The following is a 26,192-nucleotide window of genomic DNA, read 5'->3' as shown; positions in this document are numbered from 1 at the left end:
TGTCATCCATGAAGATAAGTCTAATGGCTAATGGTTGGTCATCAAAATACGGCACAACTTTTGGTTTCAGGATGTCACAGATGTATCCTTCGCCGTTAAGGTTGTCTCGTACAGTGACCATATCAAGCTTGCAGTTGTAAAAAATGCCTGCCCATACCATTACTGATCCACCACCGAATGATACTGTAGAGTGAATGCTTGTAGGGGCATAAGCTGTTTTCTTTTGCCTCCAAACGCGCATGCGCCCATCAGTTACGTGGTGTAGAAATCGACTTTGATCTGTCCAGTGAATCTTTTTCCAGTTCATAAGATTCCATCACCAACGTGCTAAACATCATTCCAAACGATGCCGTGGATGGTCGTGGGTCACAAGAGGTCGTTTAATCACTCTTCTGGATATCAATCTTGCTTCTCAGAGTCGTTTCCGAAGGGTTCTTGGCGATAGCTGTCTATTTGGAAGTCACTGACGCTTCAGGGTATTGCTTTTTGAAATGGGGATTTCGCCTTAATAAACATCGCAGATTCCGATCATCCCGTTCTGTTGTCACACGAGGTCGTCCTGATCTTGAACGATCTTTAACATGATTAGTTTCTCTGTGGTTTTTGGACAAGTCTGTTAATTACCGAATGATGAAACCCTAACTGACGACCAATGGCCTTACAAGGGTAGCGTGCATTCCTATAATTTGTCATCTTTCCCCTTCTGATATCCTTCGTCTTGTCATTGTCTGATATTAGTGTGAAAACCCACACATAATGCGTTTTAATACCCATAAATACTAGATTGTTTCATACTGTATTTTGGTAAAAGCAACCAGCACATTTTGCACGTGTAAATATAGACATGTTTTGGTGACATAGAAACCAAAAATCAGTTTTGTGTTTGTGTATATGGAAGGCTGTTTGTGCTATATCATTTGAAACCATTTCAATTTATAATAATAATGCATATATTTCCCCAAATATTTTAGGGGATGCTTAAAGGAAACATGTCACGTAAACCATATTTGGCACCAACCATGTACAATTAATTATAAATTGAATCACCTAAAAAAAAAAATTATAAAAAATTAAATACTTAAAATATCTCCATAAAAGAACCCCAGATACGAGCTCTTAGCGGAAATTGTCGATCTTTAATGAGCAGGGCAATCACGAGTCCGTGACGTCAGAGACGCGTCGCTTGATCTGAAGCCTTACACTTAAAAAGCATTAGTCCGTACCACTCATAAAGAATCTAAGACTTGCACAGCTTACCAAAACAATGAGTGTTCGTTCGCAAAACGTTTTGCCGTATCAATATGAGCTGTTAGTAAATGAAGAAAGACACACATTTACTTACAACAGTGATACTGAAGAAAAAACGGATAGCGAGTCGGAGGGTGGAGAAACTGATGGTGCCAGACCAGACTGGTCGACCAATTTACAGCCCGGAGCCCGAAAGTAACCCGGAGACAAAACCAAAACTCGGATGCTAATGCCGAGGTGTATACTGTTCATATTTAGCATAAAGATACACCTCGATATGATGTATTTAAATATGCAAAAAATATAAATGTAGGACAAACATGTTTTGGTTGTTTTTTTTAGAAAATATCGCATTTTTTATGTTCTATTTAATCAAGGGTTTTACAGCATTATTTACAGTAATGAAGCAGGGCGGCTGATAATGTCCATTAACATTGTACTATAGTCGCGACAGGTTACGCCACAATACCCTGTGATCTTAAAAAAACTGGCACGTATTTTGTACGTATGTCTAGACCGTGGTAATCACTTACCTGGTCGATACCCTGCAATATACACCTGCCAATCAGGAATCACATGTGCAGGCCACGGAAAGAAAGGACCAATTAACTAAAACAACACTCCGATTCTCAAGTCAGCCCGTGGATGAAACATAATAGTTATTTCGACACCGACAGTAGTGGTTTATTTTGTATTGAACTTCGTGTTGCTTTGGGGCTTCGGGCGATGAGGAACGTTTTTGTGACGTATTTCCGCCCGAAGATTAAAAACATTATTTAAAATTATTATTGTTTTCTACACGTTTTTTAAAAACATATTTAAATACATCGTACTGAGATGTATCCTCATGCCAAATCCCATGTTTGTATATGCCATATTTAATTACTTATTGACGTTTCCTTCTTCGGACGGTGAATACAGATTTTGTTATGTAGGCCTACAGCCCTAACATGAAAAATCTTCTTTTTTTCCAAAAAAATAAATAAATAAAAAATTCTACATTTTTGTTTTAACATATATAAATACATCATGCTGAGGTGTATCTTTGTGCCAAATATGTACAATGTACACCTCGGCATTCGCAACCGAGTACTGTTTTTGTCTCCGGGTAACGTTTGGGCTCCGGGCTGTAAATAGGCTGACACCAAAGTACTATGCGGTGTTGGTGTCCAATCTTTTCTTTTGCGATAAAATACACGCGTCTTTCTTCGGATACAATCCTTTGGAAAACCATAAAAAGACAATCCCGATCGTTTAAACTGTTTATTTTTACACCCAAAGGCCGCGCAGTACGGCACTGTTGGACTGAAAAGATCGTAAGCCCCTTACTCCATATATAAACAGTTAACAACAATGGAAGAGTACAACGGCTCTGACGTCACTTCCCTTTTTTTCCGAACGCTTACGAAGAAATATGCATAAATCGTACTTTGATACTGATTAGCGTAATTTCTTCATTTTAAGTTAACTACACGTATTTTATTGTTATAAAGTTATTTGTATATTATTTTTATATCATTTTTCTTTTAAAATGAGCTATAATATGGTCTCGTGTCATGTTTCCTTTAACGTTTTTTCAGGTGTCTATATTTGGCTATAATTCTTAAATGGAAACATTGCAAATTCCATACTACCAAAAACATTCCTCGCTGTCGTCCGAATCCTGTCAGGCTGCTAGTGCTACCTGGCACCTGCCAGTGTGGGCGATTCCACTTTCGTCCTCCCCTAATCCTTTCCTGTCCTGGACGGAAGAGTTGGCACTGGTCAGAACCGGCGTCCAGGACAGACGTGCGTAATAACAGCTTTCTCTGAATGTGCACGTTAAAAACCTTGAACTTCACCAGTCCCAGACCCAGACCCCGCTTCTGTGTGTTTTGGGCCTAAGGGTGAGTTTCTACAGTTCATTTGGGAAGTCCATGACGCCAGCTTCCTTCTCACTAATGACTACAACTAGGCATTAACCCATGACCTGGACAGACAGCACTCATACCTGAGGTGCTGCTCCAGTATAGCGTGCATGAACCGAAAATATATTCAACTTAAAATGAAACCATAATAAAATGGTCATTGGTTGTTTTGGGATTGTTTTCGCTTTGAAATAGTTGTATTACAGTTCTTATTATATTATGATATTATTATATTTTGCATAACATATAAATTAACACATGCCCCGAACAATATATTAAGAAAAACGAAGTTGCTCGGACATACAGTCAACACATTATATTACACAACATAATAAGAACTTAAAGTCGCAGATCCTGGTTTCAACCTGTGAAAGTGGACTGCATGTAGTTTGTTTAATCTACAAACCTGTAACCAATTTGGGTCAAGTTACAATAAAGTTAAAGAAGAGTTTATGTCGTTGAAACGTTGAAATATCCTTAAACATAGATTAGAGCTCATCTCCATAAAATACATTTCTTAGACGCGCGTGCGTTTTTAAATATATGAAGAAAAAACATTTCGTAGTATTAGAACACCAGGATGACCAGATGTACGGAAATGGATAATATAAACAATAAAATCTAAGTGGTGTCTCATTTCAATTGTTAAACAAACAAACCAACAAAAAAAAACCCTACAAAACAAACCCGGCTCTAACATTGAAACATACGCCGTCAAGTTTAAAAACTTGGGTCTGTCACTTTAATATATCAGCTTTCCTACGTGTTGGCTTATGCTGTTATACAAAAGTCTTAAAGTCATTTGTGTGGTGGTTTACTCAAAGACAGCATGGACGTATACGCACTTCACAAGAAGAAAGAAAGGCTACATTGTCCCTTGTTCCGTTATGTGTGATTACGTGGACTAATATAACAGTACGACACAGCATTCGACTGGGTAAAGGTTTGCCTGAACAATTAATGAGTATTTAATGTCCTCAACTCTTTCATTGATGATAGACGTAAGTGCTTGATTTAAATAATACTCCGTCGTGTTTAAAAGCTACGGTATTTCACTTTAACACATTAGCTTTCCTAGTTGTTGGCTTTTGCTGTTATTCGAAAGTCTTAAAGTCATTTGTGTCGTGGTTCATTCAAAGAGAGCATGTGTGTATAGTACTTCACACGATGAAAGAAAGGCTACATTGTCCCTTGTTCCGGCGTCCTTGGTTACGCGGATCAATAATACTGTACAACACGGCATTCGGCTGGGTAAAAAGTTACCCAAACAATTAACAAGTATTTAATGCAGTCAACTCTTTCATTGGTGACAGGCGTGAGGGACTGATTTCAAAGATGTTTTACAGGTCAATATGTGCATTTGTATTCAATACATCGACACTAAGTGAAGTACCCTTGCGAACATGCATGCCTAGGTAGGACTAAACTAATGACGTTGAAACCACATCCTGCTCCATCGAATGTTAACCAGTATTCATATTTATTATTCTTTAATATATATATATATATATATATATATATATATATATATATATATATATATATATATATATATATATCAAATTAAAATCTTCATAACCGTTTCATCTTGGCCAGTTAGCACGTATGACAGAAGAACGTGTTAAATAAATTAAATAATTATGACGTCCAAAGAAAGAATAGAAATAAATACTGAGTCAAAAATCTGTTTGATGCGCCCACAGCATTCGTCAAAACCACACACAGTCCTGGGCCAGCACCTGGTAACGGTATGCAGCAACGTTGAGGTTACCACGGATTCATTGCTAAACACGATTCTATTCCATTCCCTCTGACTCCATCGAAAGTGGCGTTGTGCCCACAGTTGACGTTGACGTCGATGAAATTGGGTCAAAATGGTTCCAACATATGGGTGCCGTGCGTGGAGGTGAACAGTTCGCAGCCGAATTCAAGTCGTTTGCGCGGACAACCGACGTCTGGAAACGTCATTACTGTGCCGACACGTAAACATAGATCTGACACTTCGCCAGATAATAAGCGACCCTGGTTCAGTAAATGATGTAAGCTTCTACGAACAAAATATTTTGAGGCAAAAAAATGTTTCTCGAAATATAAAACTATAGCAAATAAAATGAACTTAACAAACGCAAGTAAATGCTATAAGAAATATATATTTAAATCTTATTCTCATTACAAATTTAAAACAGAGAAGAACATGAGGCTATTAAAAACAAATGGCCCCAAAGAATTCTAGAAAATATTTAAAGCGACAAAAAGCAGGACAGAAAGTGTACTACCGGTTGAAGACTTCTTTAATTATTTCAGTGAATTAAATAAGGACCTATCGGCTGATACAGTGCCCGACATAAATATTGATGATCTCGTAGAGCAAGTAAGCAATGATGATATCATAAATGGAAGATTCAGCGAGGACGAACTACTAAAATCAATAAAACAACTAAAAAACAATACAGCAGCAGGTGTAGATAAAATAATTAACGAATATATTAAATCGACAGCCCATTTATTGCTCCCATTCTATGTTAAACTCTTTAATATACTTTTAGGCCATAGTGTGTATCCAGAAGAATGGCTGACTGGAATAATTATACCAATCTTTAAAATAAAGGTAGTAGTTTATCCCCTGAAAACTATCGACCAATTACATTACTATGTTGCTGTTCAAAGTTGAATAACTGTATTAAATAACTGGTTAACTACTTTTATTGAACAGAACGATGCTAGGAGCGAAGACCAGGCTGCTTTCCGCAGAGGTTATTCGACTACAGATCACTTATTTACACTTCATTCACTAATTGATATCCTGAAAAAAAAAAAAAAAAAAACTATATTGCGCATTTGTTGATTTTGAAAAAGCTTTCGGTAGGATCCCAAGAGCACATCTATGGCACACGTTACTAGAAAATGGTAAATTCTTTAGAATCATTTATCAAATGTATCAAGGTATAAAATCATTAATATTTGTAAATAACAATAAATCACCATTATTCGCATGCCATAATGGTGTACGTCAAGGTGAAAATGTATCCCCGATTTTATTTTCCCTGTATTTAAATCATCTAGAAAACTATTTACTTAACAACAGTTGTGAAGGTGTTTCTTCCATCGCAGATAATACAAATAACACACTAGACACTGGAATACATCGCATTTGCTTATTGTACGCTGACGACACTGCTTTCCTGTCAATGCTGTCAATTTACAACACACGTTAAATATATTCTATTAATATTGTAATATTTGGAAACTTAAAATATATACTATAAAAAAACAAAAGTCTTAATTTTTAATGAAAATTCTAAAGATTATAAATATACTTTTAAGATTGGAAAAACGATTCTCGAAAATGTCAAAGAATACAAATATTTAGGTGCCACTTTTACTGAAGTAAATAAATTAAAAAATACTAAGATTAGACTTAAACAGCAGGAGACAAAGGCTATGTATTTCGTTCTGGCAAAAGCTAAAGATCGTCATCTATCAATAGAATGTAAACTCAAAATGTTTGACTCGATGGTTCTGCCAATATTATTATATGGATGTGAAATATGGGGATTCGAAAACAACGACATCTATAACTCTGTTGAAATCAATTTTATTAGACGTATTCTCCCTGTGATAAAAAGCTACCCCAATGTGCATGTTATATGGTGAACTTGGTAGAATGCCAGTCGAGTTGACTATCCACAAAATATTAATATGTTATTGGGCACGAGCTATCTCGGGGAAACAATCTAAATTATCTCTATTATTATACAAATCAATGATGAGAGACCATATTAGCAATGGAACTAACTATAACTGGATTGCTGCTGTTAAAAATATTTTAGATCATCTAGAAATGAGTAATATATGGCTATCACAAACCTTTCTATCGGTAAAATGGCTATCACAACAAATTAGCATACAACAAAACGACCAGTATTTACAAACATGGAAAAATTATATTTCAGAATCATCGAGAGGTAAAACCTACGAATATTTCAAAGACCAATTAAATTTTGAAAATTATCTTAATTTTATTCCTGAAAAAGTATGAACTGTTATGATAAAATTTAGGACTTCTAATCATTATTTACTGGACATTGGAATACAGTTCTATTAGAAGATAGATTTTGTACTATTTGTGATGAAAACGACATAGGAGACGAATTTCATTATTTATTAGTATGTAGTTTTTTTCAATAATACCCGGAAAGAATATTTACGTCCATATTATTATACACGACCAAATATATATAAATTTAGAAAACTGATGAGCAGTAAAAGAATAAGCACACTAAAAAAAATTTGCTAAGTTTATGAATATAATTTTTCAAGTATTTAAATGCCCATAACAACAACAATACCTAATAACAACCAAAATTACCATACGTTAACTAGTTAATGAAACTAAAGCTCAACATACAACTATACTTGATATATTTTAAATCGTATTACATAATTTTATGTCTTATTGTTATTTTATGAAATTTTATTTTTATTATTAATATTATTATTATTATTATTATTATTATTTATTTATTTATTTATTTATTTATTTTATTTTATTTTATTTTATTTATATCTATATATTGTAATATCAATAATTATAAAGTACACAGTAGTAACTGAAATTTTTTGAATAATTATATTTCACAATATACCTCTACTCTTGTTACATCGCAGAATGCATCTATATTGTTAATACACATATCTCTATAATGTAATATCATGTATTTATATTTTTAATACCTATATCTTTATAATGTAATGTCATGTACTGTATTTGTATTTGTATTCATATGTGTACCAGGCAATGTATTCCTATTATTTGTATCCTCCTGTTAACTTGCCAAAATCAGAATATGTATGTTCCTCTTACGCCGTTGCATAACGGCCTGAGTGTAATAAAGTTCTGTTCTGTTCTGCGCTGTAGCTGTAGATGTCATGAAACAGTTGCGGAGGTGACGTAACACAATATGACGGTCACACGTGGTCTACCCGATCGGGGGCGATCAGCTGTGGTGCCCGTTTGTTGTACTCGTGTTCGCAGATTATAAATTACTACTGACGTTTACGCATGCAACATGCCGACATCACGTTCACGCTGCACATTTGTGAGGCGTTGCATCGAAACAGGTCGTTTTAATGGTTTGTTTTCGATATGGCAGACTACTGTGAACAAATAACGATGAAAACACGTGTGCTGTTGTAGTCACGTGACCATGGCACGTACACAACCACGTTTGGCTCAATGACGCTGTTCATGTGCTATGGATCGGGTCACGTGGGCTGTGATGGGATTCAAATGGAGTGTCGACATTCCATTATAATATGTTTTCCTAAAAAATACCTGCTTTCAACACTCATTGAGTATATTCAAATTTTGGATTGAGAAGTTTTTAATTTGACGCAGTATATATATATATATATATATATATAATATATATATATATATATATATATATATATATATATATATATATATATATATATATATATATATATATATATGTGTTTGAAATATAGCTACATATGATTGCCTTGTATATGGGATTTTATTTGGTATAATACAACTTCATTCATGCCATTAGATTACCACTAGATCATGCCACTTGTCTAAAATAAATGTAATAAGTAGGCTGGTAGATGAACTCTATATACTCCAGGTGAAAGAGTAAATACATTACATTATATTATTAGATTATTAGTTTCAGTTAATAATTCACTTACTGCTGATTATTATTGTCTTTATTTATTTATTTATTTATTTATTTATCCCATTGTGACAGAATCGTAATTGTATTAAGTCATACATATATTTTATTAGCTGTAAACATACAGTCATAGTCATAACACACATTAAAATATAACGTGTGTGTGTGTGTGTTGTGTGTGTGTGTGTATGTGTGTGTATGTGTGTGTGTATGTGTGTGTGTATATATGTGTATACATCAAAAGGGGAAGCATTGTACATTGTATGGTAAATATGTAATAATAATCAATATATGTATATTTACACATAACAAGTGTTATTAGCTGCTTTACATTATCAATGGACAATAGCTGTATTAGTTTTAAAGAGGATGGTCTAGTGTAATAATATGGTTTGATGTACCTGCTGCATCTGATGGTATTGTAGACAGGACAGACGAAAATAAAATGACACTCATCTTTAACAGGATTCATATTACAACGTTTACATACTGTATCTTTTCTGTCAGTATTTTTAAATCTTCCAGTTTCTGTTGTAAGACTATGCGCAGAGTGTCTGTACTTACACAATATTTGTTTATATTTTAAGGAAATGGCTTTTTGTAGCTACCCTTGTGAACAAAAACTATTATCCAGGTATTGATATATAATGCATTTCGTGGATGTACTGAACATAGCGTACACGGATTGGGTAAACTCGTCTGTCATTCTCTGTTTAATTTCAGATGAAAATAAATTATAGTTAGTGACATTTTGTTCATACCAGATGTGAGCATGTATAGTAGATCTCGTATCTGGCTAACCCAATTCACTGTGGCTGGTTTTTAAAAACAGTTGTCAAACAGTGTAACATAGCATTGACATAATATACAGTTGTTCGCAGTTAACAGCTTTAATCAGTATTTAATAGTACGCATGTTTCTTTTAACTCTTAGTATTGGTTAACAATATTGCATATGAACACATTTCAACCTATTAAGTTTGGTAAAGACCCATACTTCACATCCATAGTGCAGAATGTTTCCGATATACGTATCAAACAATGATAAAACTGTTACTATGTTCAAACAGTAGTTACATGTTTTAGACAGTAATGCACCCTTGGACTTTTTACCATGATTTACAATAACCTTTTGTGCAGTATTGAATTTACCGTTATGCTTTAAGCTGACACCCAAATAGCTAAAACATTCAACAATATCTAATTCAATACCATTATATGACCACTTTTCATCTTGTTTTAAATTGCCTCTCCTAAATACAATAATTTTTGTTTTGTCATAATTAACCTTTAGATTTGACTCTATGGTACAAAGATATAATATATTTAACATATTCTGTAATTCAGAAGCACTTTCAGAAACCTGTACATTATCGTCAGCATACATAGGTAGACAAAGGTTTCTAATATCAAGCACATATGGCTGGTCACTAGCACCAAAAGGTTCCATTTTCAGATCTTTAATAAACATAGAAAACAGTATAGGCGATAGAGCTTCAGCTTGGATTAAACCATAAAATAGTCCAATACACTGCTATGGCATCTCACACAAGATTATAACCTGACTATACATAGACTTAGTAACATTCATAAGTCTGCTATTCAGGCCGAGTTTTGTCATCTTAAACCACAGTTTTATAAACATAACAATCCAGATAAAGGTAAAGCTCCTGTGGTAGTTAGGCCTTTTGTAATTGTGTTGATGTCGAAATGGTAGACATTTATAACATAGGACCTTGTGTATAGGAAGGAAAATCTAGGCAGATCTCTAAAGTTCTCGCCTGAGGTGTTTGGTTCGAAAGATCGTATCCCCGCGGTGGACTCATACTCGCATTGGGTTTTTCCCATCTAACCAGTATCTCCTTAGTGGTATGTTAAAGGGCAAGATATGTGTGGCCCTTCTGTGGGATATTTTCTAATAAAAGATCCATTGTTGCTAATAGAAAAATGTAGTCAGTTTTCTCTGAAGACTACATGTCGCAGTTACCAAATGTTTGACATCCAATAGGTTAATAAATGGGCCCTGGTAGTTTCATAAAACAATACAAACTTTACATTATTTTGCATGATTGCCTTGACTATACATTTGTTCAATGCCACAAGATTGCGTATGAAAAGGAAACGACATTTCCACAACTTATCATATCAAAATACCAGTGGTAATTTTATAACTACATTAAATTTGCACTTACTGATGTATTAATTTTAAACAAAAATCAAAAACAAATAAATAAACAAAAAACATAACAAAACAAAACAAACACCCAAAGCAAACAAACAAACAACACACACAAAAAGCAAAAAACAGCCAAAAGGAAAACAAAAATCCATAATGACATCATAAACAAAAAAACAGAAAGAAAAGAAACAGACATCGACAAAGATTTCACTATGATCTTTTCTTGATTTTTTGTTGTAGTTTTATAAACTCGTTTTGTGGAATGCGGGGGACATGTTCCGCAGTTGTTTCCAGGCATCTGGAGAACAAATTAACAATGTTTAAAATGACAACATGCAGATATTTTACAGATTCTTTTTAATTTATATATAAGTAGTAACAGGGGAAAAACCTTTGTCTTCAAATTCGGGTTCACGGATCTTAGATTCTGCTTAGTGTTACCCCTGACTCCTTTCTGTCACAAAACATATCAACCCATTAGCGCCTCCACCTAGTATTAAAACTGGTTTGTTTCCTCATATACATAGAACGGCGCATAGTTGATGTACCTTCAGTATTCATATTTTCTACAAATTATAAAAGACGAACAGGTTAAGCGTAGTTTTACTTCCTTCTTGTCGAATTGATGGAACGGGTAACAACTAATATTAAAACTGGTGTGGTTCTAGTGTGTCCTAGTAGGTATTATGATTTATTTCTCGGTGTTAGATATAACAAATCTTACCTGATACAACTGAACACAGACAAAACAGAAATATTCGCCAGTACACAGAATGGCGCATAGTTGATGTACCTTAGGTATTCATTTTTCTACAAATTATAAGAGACAAAACAGTGATTGGTAGTTTCACTTCCTTTTTGCCGAAAGACGAAACGGGTGAACCATATTCATAGTTATTCATCCCTGACACAACGTCGCATACACCCGCAATCTAAAACTATACAGCATGTTTGTAAAGTGTGTATGCAGTAGGTGAAGAGATCACATATTTTACACGGGTAGCCAGCTGTAACAAAATCTTTGTCCTGAGTGAAAGAAACAAAGAAACAAATGTTTTATTTAACGACGAATTTAACACATTTTATTTACAGTTATATGGCGTCGGACATATAGTTAAGGACCACACATATATTCAGAGAGGAAACCCGCTGTCACGACTTCATGGGCTACTCTCTTTCGATTAGCAGCAAGGGAACTTTTATATGCAACATCCCACAGACAGGATAATACATACCATGGCCTTTGTTACACCAGTTGTGGAACGAATGAATATTAGCTTTAACATGTCCCTATGCCACTAAGGTTTCGGGCATGTCCATCCCGGGTCGGGCCTCTGGATAGCCAGTGGTCTGGTCCGAGACGTACCAGTTGTGGAGGACTGGCTGGAACGAGAAATAGCCCAATGGTCCCACCGACGGGGATCAAGCGAACGCTTTACCACTGGGTTACTCGACCTCACTCCCCTCCTGCCCTCCCCCCCCCCCCCCCCCCGAGTGAAATAACGTACAGTGTGAGCTGCAACTAGCAACTACGACATGATCACGCATGTAAATACGAAACAATGTTAATAGTTTTTATAGTTTTCAATAATTCAAATTCTATCACAAAGACGTAAGACTGGCTTGTTTCCTTTTACACACTTTTGCTGTTGTCGTCATCGTCGTCGTCGTCGTTGTCGTCCTCCTGTGAAATTTGTTTTATGATGTACAACATGAAAAATAAATATATAATTATTGTGTCTGCCTCTCTCTCTCTCTCTCTCTCTCTCTGTCCCTCTCTCTCTCTCTCTCTCTCTCTCTCTCTCTCTCTCTCTCTCTCTCTCTCTCTCTCTCTCTCTCTCTCTCTCTCTCTGTTATTTCGATTATATACATTAAAAAACCCAGTAATGTATACTGTGTGTCTTTGCATATTTATTGAATAACAAACACGGGGGTGCTGGTAGTGACATTTAACGTGCGTGTGTGTGTATGTGTGTGTGTGTGTGTGTGTGTGTGTGTGTGCGTGTGTGCGTGTGTGTGTGTGTGTGTGTGAGTGAAACACCTCAGCCCACTACTTTAAAGAAAGAACGTGTGACTGCTCACGAAACACCCATATTATGTGGCCTATTTAAAAAAACTGGCTAAATACTGTTTTACTTTATTTCGAAATTTTCAAGGAGACACAAACGACGACATTTTTGAGGTAATAAACATTTTCAAACGCCAAGACATTATTTCACACAGCCAAGGTGAACACTGCTCAGATGAAGCCCATTGCGACACGTCGGACATCGTGTTACGTGAGTCAGTAGCTCGTATCGAACGCAACCTTATCACTCTCCAAGGAGAACTCGTTCAAGCCAAACAGCTTACATCCCTTAAGGATGAACTTAAAAAACAATTTACAGAACACAATAAACATTGCACGTCACTATAACAACAAAAGAAACAATCGGAAAGCAAAATTAATTCTCTTCAAAATTATTTAGAGAAGCAATCAAAAGACAACAAAACTGTTTTAAAATAAACTCTTGCTGAATTTAAAAAAACGTTTACGACCAACATAAAATGATAGGTCTGAATTTGAATCAAAAAATAAAGAACTACACCGCCTCACTGGTGTGGTCAGTGACCTGTCAGAAGCAACAGAGCCGTTGAAGAACATCCCACTCTTATGAAATAAACTTAAAATAAATAACTACACCGCCTCACTGGTGTGGTCAGTGACCTGTCAGAAGCAACAGAGCCGTTGAAGAACATCCCACTCTTATTAAATAAATTAAAATAAAGAACTACACCGCCTCACTGGTGTGTCAGTGACCTGTCAGAAGCAACAGAGTCGTTGAAGAACACCCCACTCTTATTGAATAAACTTAAAATAAAGAACTAAATCACCTCACTGGTGTGGTCAGTGACCTGTCAGAAGCAACAGAGCCGTTGAAGAACACCCCACTCTTATTGAATAAACTTAAAATAAAGAACTAAATCACCTCACTGGTGTGGTCAGTGACCTGTCAGAAGCAACAGAGTCGTTGAAGAACACCCCACTCTTATTGAATAAACTTAAAATAAAGAACTACACCGCCTCACTGGTGTGGTCAGTAACCTGTCAGAAGCAACAGAGCCGATGAAGAACACCCCACTCTTATTGAATAAACTTAAAATAAAGAACTAAATCACCTCACTGGTGTGGTCAGTGACCAGTCAGAAGCAACAGAGTCGTTGAAGAACACCCCACTCTTATTGAATAAACTTAAAATAAAGAACTACACCGCCTCACTGGTGTGGTCAGTGACCTGTCAGAAGCAACAGAGCCGTTGAAGAACACCCCACTCTTATTGAATAAACTTAAAATAAAGAACTACACCGCCTCACTGGTGTGGTCAGTGACCTGTCAGAAGCAACAGAGTCGTTGAAGAACACCCCACTCTTATGAAATAAACTTAAAACAGTACAGGACGCCCTCAAGACAAATGTTGACCTTATTAAAAAGCAAGTTGATAACGGTTGTCTGAATATACGTCGTCTCGATGACGAGAAGAGCTTGGGCGTTTCGTCACTAAAATCAAAAGTGATATTAATAAATTCAAAAGTGAAAGACATTGAACAAAGTGTTGAAAGCATGACAGATTTAATCAAATCAGTCACAACATCAACTACCGATATAAGAAAACGTTTATCAAACGTTGAAAAGGACGTTAAATGCGACATAAAAAAAAAGAAAACTTACTCTGAGGCAACGATCTCGATAACCAAACCACCCCCAAAGTCTCAAACACCTATGAACTACACATGGGACCAATCTACACATAATGTCCAGCACAACCACACCATTTCAAAAGACAGAAATGTTAGCCCTGACGATAACGTAGAAACTGTCATCAAGCCTACAAAGACTGAGTCAGACATACTCATTTCTCACGACAACAACAGCATTGAAAATTCGCCTGATCCATCTAGACCTAAAGTGATGCCTGCGGTAAACAATGGTACAGCACGACGAGATCACGAGAACACGACGAGATCACGAGAACACGACGAGATCACGAGAAGACGGCGAGATCACGAGAACACGACGAGATCACGAGAACACGGCGAGATCACGAGAACACGGCGAGATCACGAGAACACGACGAGATTGGCAAGAACGTCGGGATGTGGATCCTTTCGGACCAATGCTGTGCAACTCTGCCCTTGCAAACGGAATTCAGCGGGGTATCAAAACAAAGAATAGCTCGGTTTTATATCGGCGGTATAAACAAGTCATCCACTGAGACCGGACTACGAAACTTTCTCAGCGACAGAGAGGTCAAAATAACTCATCTAAGATTCTTCAACAGAGAATATAGAAATGCGGCTTCTGCTCAATTAAATATGTCTGTCGAATATCGCGAAATTATCGAAAATAAAAAATTCTGGCCTAAAGGTGTATATGTTAAACCATGGCTGTCAAAACAAAAGTTTGTAAGCAAATTCAACAACCACTCAGATAATGGTTCAGAAGAATATTAACATTATGTGCTGGAACTGCCATGGTGTAATGTCAGCCACTCCTTATTTAGTCAACTGCTTAAATAAATATAATGTTAATATTTGCGGCATTAGTGAGCACCACTTACGGCTTTACAACAGTAACTTCTTAAATACAATAGATAGCAATTACTGTGCATTTACAAAGTGTGCCACAGAACGTGACCCCACGCTATACCCCAACATGAACAAAGGCGGCGTAGCTCTTCTTATTCGTAAAGACGTGATTCATTACATAAGCTTATTAGAAATAGATAGGTGTTGAAGTTGTGCTTAGTGATTCTACATTTTAGATATGTTAGAGGATCTTTACATTGCATACAGTTTAAATGGTACTGTAGTGATCATTGGTGATATGAATGTGAAAATAGCAGGACCTAAGTATGTGTTCACAGGAGACAAACGAAGTGATAATTTCAAAACGTTTATTAGCAAACATAATCTATTATCTGTCAACGTCCAGACGTTTATACATACCAGTCATATGCCGGTGGTACATCGTCGGCAATTGACCGCATCTTAGTTCTATGTGACCTAATTCCATTAATTATATATGCTGCTGTAGAAAATGAATGTTCTCTCTCATTGTCAGACCATAAACCAGTTATATGTTCCATATCAGCCATTACGTTACCATGCAGTCAATCTAACCAAAAAGGAAAACCATCGTGGGAAAAGGCCAATAGACTAAACATAATAAGTAACTATACTTTCGCTGTCTCTCATATGTTATGGCCATTAAATATTCCAAAACAGAACGCTAACAAAGCTGAAATTATTATTTTTTATGAAAAAAATTGTTAATATTTTAAAAAGTGCAGCTTTAGAAACCATACCTACTGTCAAATTTAATAAACACACTAAGCCCTACTGGACTAAGACAGTTAAAGAGTGCCATGCTGAAATGTCTTTCGTAGGAGGCTGTGGCTAGCTGAAGGCAGACCTCGTGGGATGCAATTCTCCACCTTTCAGATGTACAAGCAAGCAAAAGACATATTTCGATCAAATCTAAACAAGGCGTACTTTAGCCATGAGACAGAAGCATATGCTAACTTAGATGAGGCGTGTAATCTCAATCATAAGTCCATTTGGGCTAAACTGAGGAACACAGAGAAAAGTAGTTCTATCTTGTCTCTCAATATTGCCGACAAAACAATTACTCACCCCGAAGATATTTGCAATGCCATGGCAGATCACTTTAGCAATGTATTTAGTGATACGATAGAAAATCATTTTGATGACAACTTCAAATCGTACTTAGAAGAAAAGGTATCCCATTTTTAACGGCACGCGTTAACCTCCGATGAAGAATTCTGTATATCTGCCTCCCTAGTTACGAAAATATGCTCTAACCTAGCAAACAATAAAGTCTGTGGTTTTGACGGAATATTCTATGAACATATCAAACACGGAGGCTCTTATCTCTTCTTTTGCCTGGCACGACTTTTCTCACTTATTATTAACAACAATTGTATTCCTGATGAATGGCACCTTGGTGTCCTTGTCTACATATTCCAGGGGCATAACAAGTCCCGATTAAACTGTGATTCTTATAGGGGTATTACACTTCTTTCTGTGATCTTCAAGATATTTGAAAGTGTTCTGGACTCAATGCCACACACAGTAAAAGCAACTAGAGTGTATCCTAATAATCATCAATGCAGATTCCAGCGGTCTTTCAAGTGTGGACACGTCGTTCGTGCTTCAAGAATCCATTAATCACTACATAGAGTGCAGTGACTGTACTAGTGTTGCATTTTAGGATAACTCGAAAGCATTCGACACTGTGTGGCAAACAGGGTTAATGTTTAAATTGTCAGAAATTGGAATCTCTCCTAAAATCTGGATAATATTGGACAGTAAATACAGTAACGCCAAATCCTCTTTCCTGGTAAACAATATTTATTCAAGAAAATTCAGACAATCTAGGGGACTGCGTCAGGTAGCATACTTGCTCCAAAATTGTATGTGCTATATATAAATGATTTACTAAACAAATTAAGTAAGTCACAGAAAGGATCAATGATTCTGGATGTTCATATATCGTGTCCAACACAAGCAGACGATATTGCCTTCATTTCTCCTTCCATGCAAGACATGCTTCTGATGTGTAAACAGTATAGTTCCAAATGGCGATTTACATTCTCATCTCAGAAAAGTGAAATCATCAACTTTGCCAAAGAACCTGATCCAGTTTGTTTTTTTCTTTATAATAAACAACTTCCAAATACACCTTCTATTAAACATGTTGGTATAACAGTCCAAAAACACTTTGATCACTGGGAAAGGACAATGGAATCATGTAAAACAATAAAATCTACAAGCATGGCCCTCCTGCAATCCGGCTGTCATCCATCTGGTCTCAGCCCAATCACAAGTGTAAAACTCGTAAAGGTACTATGTCTGGGAACATATCTATATGGATGCGAGTTATGGAACGATATTTCAGGGAATGAACTGTTAGCATTAGAACGTGCATTTAGGTTCTCTATTAAGAATATTCAGGGTTTGCCCAAACGAACCCGAACAGACATCTGCCTGGGATTGATTGGTATCACTTCTATTGAAGGAATATATTCACACTACCAGACTCGTCAGGCAAACAACAAGTGAAAATAAATACAACGCTTTTCATATACTGGATGCATTGAATACTACTACTAATAATAATAATGGCCCAACCCCATGCACATAAAATACAGGTAATTAAATACATTACATGTTTGTTTTTAATCACAATTCATGTCTGTCCGAATTTGATATTAAAATTTTGGTCTGTTGACTTTTGAACGTCGACTGTGTTTTAAGTAAGTTATGAAGTCTACACCTGGTTTTCTTACAAGTAGCAGATAAGCGAATGGTTATTTGGTGTGATTGGTTATGCTGACGTGTGTATGGTTTATAGTCTTCAGTCGCACTAAGGCCCTAATTCTTGAACAGTTTCAGATTTAATTTTTTGTTAAAAACCACGACTTAATTTTTCTTCAAAACCATTTTGAATATAAAAGTGAACAAGCCTCATTGCAATTAGTTTTGTTACTAGAATTTCTGTGAAATCTAATAATCTGAAATTTCTGAAACATTGTACGATTCTGTTCTACAGTCTGACATGATTGGATGACTGGGTAGTGTGTTAATATCGGACCATGTATCAACTAGCTTGTGGATATTTGGAAGTCAATAAACTTTTACTTATTACTAATATGTTCTTGATCATTTAGACATTGAATCATTGCACTGAACGTTTTGCAATTCTCAGGCCAAATAGCTTTTTTCTAATTTTGTGTAGCACTTTGAAATATTAAGGTCTCGATGGGCTTCCTGGATATAGTTCTCCCTTGATAGACTGACAGTGGTGCACTCCTTGTATGCAGGTTCTATAACAATTTTGCGATTTTTGCGTAGTTTGGTGAGAGCACGACGTTCTATGACAGAACGATTTTGCTGATTTGTGTAAACTGTCATATCACCCACTTTTTCCACTATCCTTTTATGGGCTTTAATGATTTCACGATCTACTCTACACTTTAGGCATAACCAGCCGGAATTTTCCGTGAAAGGATTTTTTTCTCCAGTTAAATGCCGAAAACAGGCGGCCAGTTTCATTTTGTTGTAAAAAAAACAAAAACAGCCGTATCCATTACACCATTGTTAAGTTTAGCTTCTAAGCCTGATTTTGGTTCGGGGTGGGAACAAAATTCGGACTTCTGTCCAGTAATAATTGTTCAGCGGATGTTAGAAAGTTAGTGTCACCAGTTAGGTTAACAATGTTAGTGCCTAGTCCTAAATCAGGGTGGACATTACCCTTTCTCGGCATTAATTTAAATTTAAGTACCTCATCTAACTGCGAAAAGGTTTATTGGCCGTTGTTTCTGTCCAGTGTATGTTGTCCTGCCCAACCTCAAAATCACACGCGTGAAGAACAAGTATAATGTTGATGTCCCTCATTGTCTTTGCAGGCAAATGTATTTGGTTGAGGCAGGTTTTTTAACTAGCCAAAAGTCTGTCCGAAAAATTAAGGTCGATAAAATATTATTTTTGACCTAGGGAATCGTTTTCTAATCCAGCTTGTCATGTTTCGCAACTGATTTATTGCACTGGTTGTATTTAGATCATTTGAATTGATACCAATGTTACGAATAATGCTTTCAGATTCAGACTTGCCCTTATAATTTGATGTCATAGTCCGAATATGTTTAAAATTGGTGAGCCAAAAAGAAGAGGTTTTTTTCCTTAATTTCAGGAAGGCGCCATTGTGGTTTGTCCGAAACGTTGTGCAGAAATTGATTGATTTTTTGTGTCGAAAATTTGCATCCCACTCGGAGTTGCGATTGGGGGGCAGTGGGCGACTTTGATGCGTCAGCACAAGAAGTTCCCAAACGAGGTACTCAACTACTGTTAATACTGTTAGTCCGTGGGTTAGATGGGGTGGGTGATGAGTTAGTTAGTGGTGTTAGGTGAAATGCAGTGAACCTATGAGAACAATTCCTTATTTTAATCAGAGGCTGCGCCCACAATAAGCGTTTATGAACCCTCGCGATATAAGCACGTTAATACCCACCAAGCAAACACGCAAGTGACACCATACACGAAATATAAAACAGAAACACACATCGACAATATCACCAAGAAATGCAAAATGTTAACGATGTTTTTGAAGTGATTTTATTAGCTCCTTTTAGGGGATGCGGGGTGGGGTGGGGTGGGGTGGGGTTAGGGGGTGGGGGGGGGGGGGGGGGGAGCATGCTTCTCAGTTGTTTCCAGGCATCTGCAATGTTTAAAATGACACCATGCAGATATTTTACAGATTCCTTTTATTTAATAAGTAGTAAGACGGGAAAAAAACCTTGTCTTTTAATTCAGAATACGTGTCTTAGATTCTGCTTACTGTTACTTCTCACTCCTTTCTGTCACAAAACGTATCAATCCATTAGCGTCTCCAACTAGTATTAAAACTGGTTTGTTTCCTCATATAATTAGAACGGCGCATACTTGATGTACCTTAATCATTCATATGTTCTACAAATTATAAAAGACGAACAGGTTAAGTGTAGTTTTACTTCCTTCTTGTCGAATTGATGTTACTAATATTAAAACTGGTGTGGTTCTTGTGTGTCCTAGTAGGTATTATGATGTATTTCTCGGCGTTAGATGTAACAAATCTTACCTGATATAACTGGACAAAGACAAAGCAGAAGTATCCACATATACACAGAATGGCGCATAGTTGATGTACCTTAAGTAATCATATTTTTTCTACAAATTATAAGAGACGAAAACGTGATGTGTAGCTGTACTTCCTTCTTGCCGAATGACGAAACGGTTAAACCATATTCATAGTTATTCATCCTTGACATAACTTCATATACGCCCGTAGTCTAAACATACTAGTATACAGCCTGTTTGTAAAGTTTGTATGCAGTTGATGAATAGATCGTAAACTATAAATGGGTAGCCAGTTGTATCAAAACTTTGGCCCGAGTGAAATAACGTTCAGAATGAGCTGTAACCAACACCAGATCATACATGTAAATACGAAACTAATGTTAATAGTCTTGATAGATTTTAATAACTCATATTCTATCATGAAGTCATAAGAGTGGTTTGATTACTTTTACACACTGTATGATTATTATTATTATTATAACTATTATTAATCTTTCTTCTTCTTCTTCTTGTTATTATTATTACATTAAATAAATATATAATTATATTGCCTGCCTCTATGTCTAATTCCTTTGTTTATGCACATTAATGTATGCTGTGTGTCTGCTTGTGTATTGGTGCAATTTGGTGTGATGCGTCGATGAACTTTCAATCAAGCAGTGTAAAATTTTCAAAAACAAAAATTAGTGATAAGATAACTAAAATATTTATACACAACTCTATTGTTTTCCACCGTACCATCCACGTGTTTTCACCACAACCGTCATCCATTCTTGTTTATAATCCATCCTGGTTGAACGCGTGACCGATCTTCACCACAACGCGTACCTTACCGAGCTTCTCGTATATCATGTATGTTGGACTGTGCTTATAAAAAAGCCTTTGCTACTAATGGGTTTTCTCTCTAAATACTATATATCAGAATTACCAAACGTTTGACACCCAATAGCTGAAAATTAATAAATCGATGTACTCTAGTTGTGTTGTTAAACAAAACAAACTTTACATTACTTTAATTCTCTTTTAGTTATCTAATAAAAAATGTTTAATATGCATCAACAATATGTTTATGACGTACATGTATATGGAAGGAAATGGTTTATTTAACGAAGCACTCAACACATTTTATTTACGGAAAGAAAAGTTTTATTTAACGACGCACTCAACACATTTTATGTACGGTTATATGACCACACAGATTTTGAGAGGAAACCCGCTGTCGCCACTACATAGTTTACTCTTTCCGACTAGCAGCAAGGGATCTTTTATTTGCGCTTCCCATATGGAGGATAGCACAAACCATGGCCTTTGTTATGGATCACTGATCGGTGCAAGTGGTTTACATCTACCCATTGAGCCTTGCGGAGCACTCACTCGGGGTTTGGAGTCGGTATCTGGATTAAAAATCCCATGCCTCTACTGAGACCCGAACCCAGCACCTACCAGCCTGTAGACCGATGGCCTAACCACGACGCCACCGAGGCCGGTTTTATTTACGGTTATAAGGACCACACAGACATTGAGGGAGGCTACTCTTTTCGATTAGCAGCAAGGGATCTTTTATATGCACCATCCCATACACAGGATACCACATATGATTGCCTTCGTGGTGCACTGGTTGGAGCGAGAAATAGTCCAATGGGCCCACTGGCGGGGATCGATCTCAAACCGACCGCGCTTCAAGCGAGCGCTTTACCACTGGCCTATGTCCCGCCCCTATGACGTATATATACATATACATATATAGTGAAAAACCTCAAGACCGGACCCTCTCTAAACCGACATTTTCTCGAAACCGGACGTTTTCTACGGTCCCATCATTTATGCATCTTTTAACACTAAAGTTTACCACCGGACGAATGATTCAGTCCCAAAAACTTTATTTAGTGCATTTTGTACCTCTGAAATCCGGACGACCAGACCGTTGTCAATCATTATGGCGTCACTAATTGTTTAGTTTATTGTCATTTCGCCGTATTCGGTCATTAATTCATTTCAACTTAGTTTCGTGTTTTATGTCCAATTAAGATTCAAGCACGCTATCCTGGGCACACACCTCAGCTATCTGGGCTGTCTGTCCAGGACAGTGGGTTAGTTGTTAGATGGTTAGTGGTTAGTGAGAGACAAGAGGGTGCAGTGGCTTTACACCTACCCATTGAGCCCTTAAGAACTCGCTCTGGGTTGGAACCGGTACCGGGCTGCGAACTCTGTACCTACCAGCCTGTAGTCTGATGGCTTAACCGAGGCCGATCGTCTTCGGCTGCGAACACAGAGCAATACGCACAGTTCTCAGGTTAGCCAATAGATGTATAATCACCTTTTCATATGACTGGGTACGGTTAGCATATAACACTTAAAGTGCTGTTCCAGATATATGGTGTGTTGAACTATATTAATTAACATATTGTTTAATATGATTAGAATTTTTTTTTTTAATTGTATACCGATATATTTCCGATTTAAAAATATTCGCCTGAAAAACAGAACCAGTTGAATTCGTTTCGGGAATTTCTGTAACATTTGAACCGTGACGTAACGAAGGGAACTCCTTTCGACAGCCAGCGTCATTGTTCATCGTTTCTTTTGTGTGTATTGTGGTTACACAGTGCGTTGTTGGCGGCTGTAGCAATACAAAAGCCGATGAATTTAGTCTTGACACATTTTATAGTAATTTTGCTCTGAGAAAGCTGTGTGAATGCGATTTTTAAAAAGCAACGTGGAAGAAATGACCGAGACCGTTGCAACAACAGTGAACACTTTAGTTCCGATTCATTCCAACTGACTTGTCGGCTTAAGCGAGACATGGGAGAAAAACACGTTATATAAACATATAAAAAGGGGGGGGGGGGGGGGGGGGGGGGGAGGGGACATGTGTTATATATTTATTTATTTTTTTAAAAGATGCCGTACCAATAATTTTTCTGCGACACAAAACAAGTGACAACACGCCGACTCCATCCACACCGAAACGACCTAGGGGTGCATATCGTCAATGTCCAAAACTGCGTTATGCTTCCAATTCCGTTCAGTTTGTGTTCTCATGCACGGTACGTGTAATCAACATCAAATTTGTTGTCGTCTGCTTCTCGTTCATGTGTGGGGTTTTTCTTCACAGTGCGAGACAAACAGACAAGTAAGTATCGATAGCCTAATCCGTCCCATCCTCCTTATTTTATTTTTATTTTATTTTTTTTATTTTTTTTTGGGGGGGGGGGGGGGGGCGGGGGAGTTGGTGGGTTGTTTTTTATATGTAAAAAGAAAACTGTAAGTGTTTTGGAAATAACAAAAAAACAAAACAACAAACAAACAACAAACTATTTCTGTATGCAAGTTGGAAAACAATCGGCTCAGGCAGGTCCGTAGCCAATGGGGGTGGGGTTCGGGTGTTCGGTCGACCCCCCTACCAGTGACGTCTTTTTTTCAATATGTCCCCGGACCTCCCTAAGCCTAAACGACCCCCCGCTTCATCCCCCGCTCTCAAAATAATGGCTACGGGCTTGTCAGAAATAAATAAATTGTAGTAAAATTCCATTTTATAAAAAAAAGCGTTCCTTGTGGGACAGACTATAAATACAACACTTTACAAACCCCTAAAACCATTTACTTTACTATACCTTCCCATAGGGAAGGGAACACCCACCTTTTTTCATACTATGGAATTTACTACAAGTTATTTATTTCTGATCCTACAGCACCAAGACGGTCATAATAAAGAGCCACTTTCGGAATACTAAAAGCAAAACCTATTGGCTCTCTTCACTATTTCAATTAGAACGACCATCCCAACATTGCGCCAAATTTCCTTCATGTAAAACGCGCACCTCTTCCTCTTTGACATAATCCTACGGGACTTTCAAAATTCCATAGCACCAAATACCCCCCCGCCTGCCACCAACATTGGACTGCTGGTGCTCCCTTGCACTTGCCAGTGCAGGCGTTCACTCTCTACAATCCTCCCCCAACCCTTTCCTGTCCTGGACAGAGGGAACCGGCCAAGGCCGGTCCCTGTGGCCAGGATAGGCGTGTGCTACAACAGCTTGCTCTGAATGTGCACGTAAATCTCTTTGTCTTGTCTTTGTCTTGGGACAGACTATAAATACAAAACTTTACAAACCCCTAAAACAAATTACTTTACTATACCTTCCCATAGGGAAGGGAACACCCACCTTTTTTCATACTATGGAATTTACTACAAGTTATTTATTTCTGATCCGATTGTTTTTAAAATTGCACACAAAAATAGCACTATTGTGTTATTTCCAAAACACTTTTACTGTTTTAGTGTTTTTGGTGAGATAACGTTATTGTTTATGCCTTGACCGGTCTCGGTGGCGTCGTGGCTAGGCCATCGGTCTACAGGCTGGTAGGTACTGGGTTCGGATCCCAGTCGAGGAATGGGATGTTTAATCCAGATACCGACTCCAAACCCTACGTGAGTACCCCGCAAGGCTCAATGGGTAGGTGTAAACCACTTGCACCGACCAGTGATCCATAACTGGTTCAACAAAGGTTTGACGTCCAATAACCGATGATAAGATAACAAATCAATGTGCTCCAGAGGCGTCGTTAAATAAAAACAAACTTTACTTTGTTTATTCCTTAAAATTATCGATATCGGGTCCACTTGACTTGTATAATTCAAGTGTTATTTATCATCTGTTGTACTACATCGCAAGTATTAGAACATACAGTGTAGCAAATAATTCGCAAGAAAAGCTGAAGACCAAAATAAGAATAAAACATGTCATTCAGTGGTAAGCCGTCTCCCACCAGTGCACCACAACTGAAGAAAGGCCATGGTATGTGTTTTTTGCTGTCTGTGTGAACGTTCATATAAAAGATCCCTTGATGCATTAGAAGAAAATGTAGCGGGTTTCCTCTGATGACTACGATTACCTTTAAAAACGGACACAAAGTATGTCTACCACAAGTTTGTACCCAAATGCTAACAGTACAATATATTTAAAAAAAAAATAATAATAACAAAACCCGACCAATCTTTATGGATTATTCAACCTCAATGTCATAGCTTTTAAACGATATTAATTATTAAAGTTTAAAGCGATATTTATAAATTGATTAGAAGATTGACATTGTCATGGAATTGTTCACAGGTATAGTAAACTTCTTGAGGACAAATGTCAGGGTCATGTACTTAAGCGAAAATGATAAATGTTTAAACAGCTGACCTACTCGACCTATGGAACGGGGTTTAGCTCAGTCAGTCGAGTGCTGGCTTGAGGTGCTTGCGTCGCACGATTGAACCACATCGGTGGATCCATTCAGCTGATTGGGACTTGTCTCGTTCCAACATGTGCACCACAACTGTACAAAGGTCGTTGTCTGTATTTTCCTGTCTGTGGGAAAGTGCATATAAAAGATCCCTCTCTGCATTAAGAAAAATTAAGCGGGTTTCCTCTGATAAATACGAGTCAGAATTACCAAATGTTTGACATCCAATTGCCGATGATTAATTAACCGATTT

The 26,192-nt window shown here is 37.1% G+C and overlaps 1 protein-coding gene across 1 annotated transcript in view; it reads right to left on the bottom strand.

Moving 5' to 3' along the window:
* The window catches only part of LOC121385840 (deleted in malignant brain tumors 1 protein-like), an 80,761-nt gene extending 59,925 nt beyond the window's left edge, over positions 1-20,836 (bottom strand). Inside the window, exon 1 of the mRNA XM_041516629.1 lies at positions 20,709-20,836. Within this exon, the coding sequence (XP_041372563.1) occupies positions 20,709-20,766 (58 nt within the window). The 5' untranslated portion in view covers positions 20,767-20,836. The remainder of the gene's footprint in view (positions 1-20,708) is intronic.
* Between the last annotated feature and the right edge of the window lie 5,356 nt (positions 20,837-26,192).

The sequence above is a fragment of the Gigantopelta aegis genome, chromosome 12, assembly GCF_016097555.1.
Source record: "Gigantopelta aegis isolate Gae_Host chromosome 12, Gae_host_genome, whole genome shotgun sequence".
Lineage (NCBI taxonomy): Eukaryota > Metazoa > Mollusca > Gastropoda > Neomphalida > Peltospiridae > Gigantopelta > Gigantopelta aegis.
Note: the sequence above shows the minus strand (reverse complement) of the source record. Positions and strands in the feature narration are given on the sequence as shown.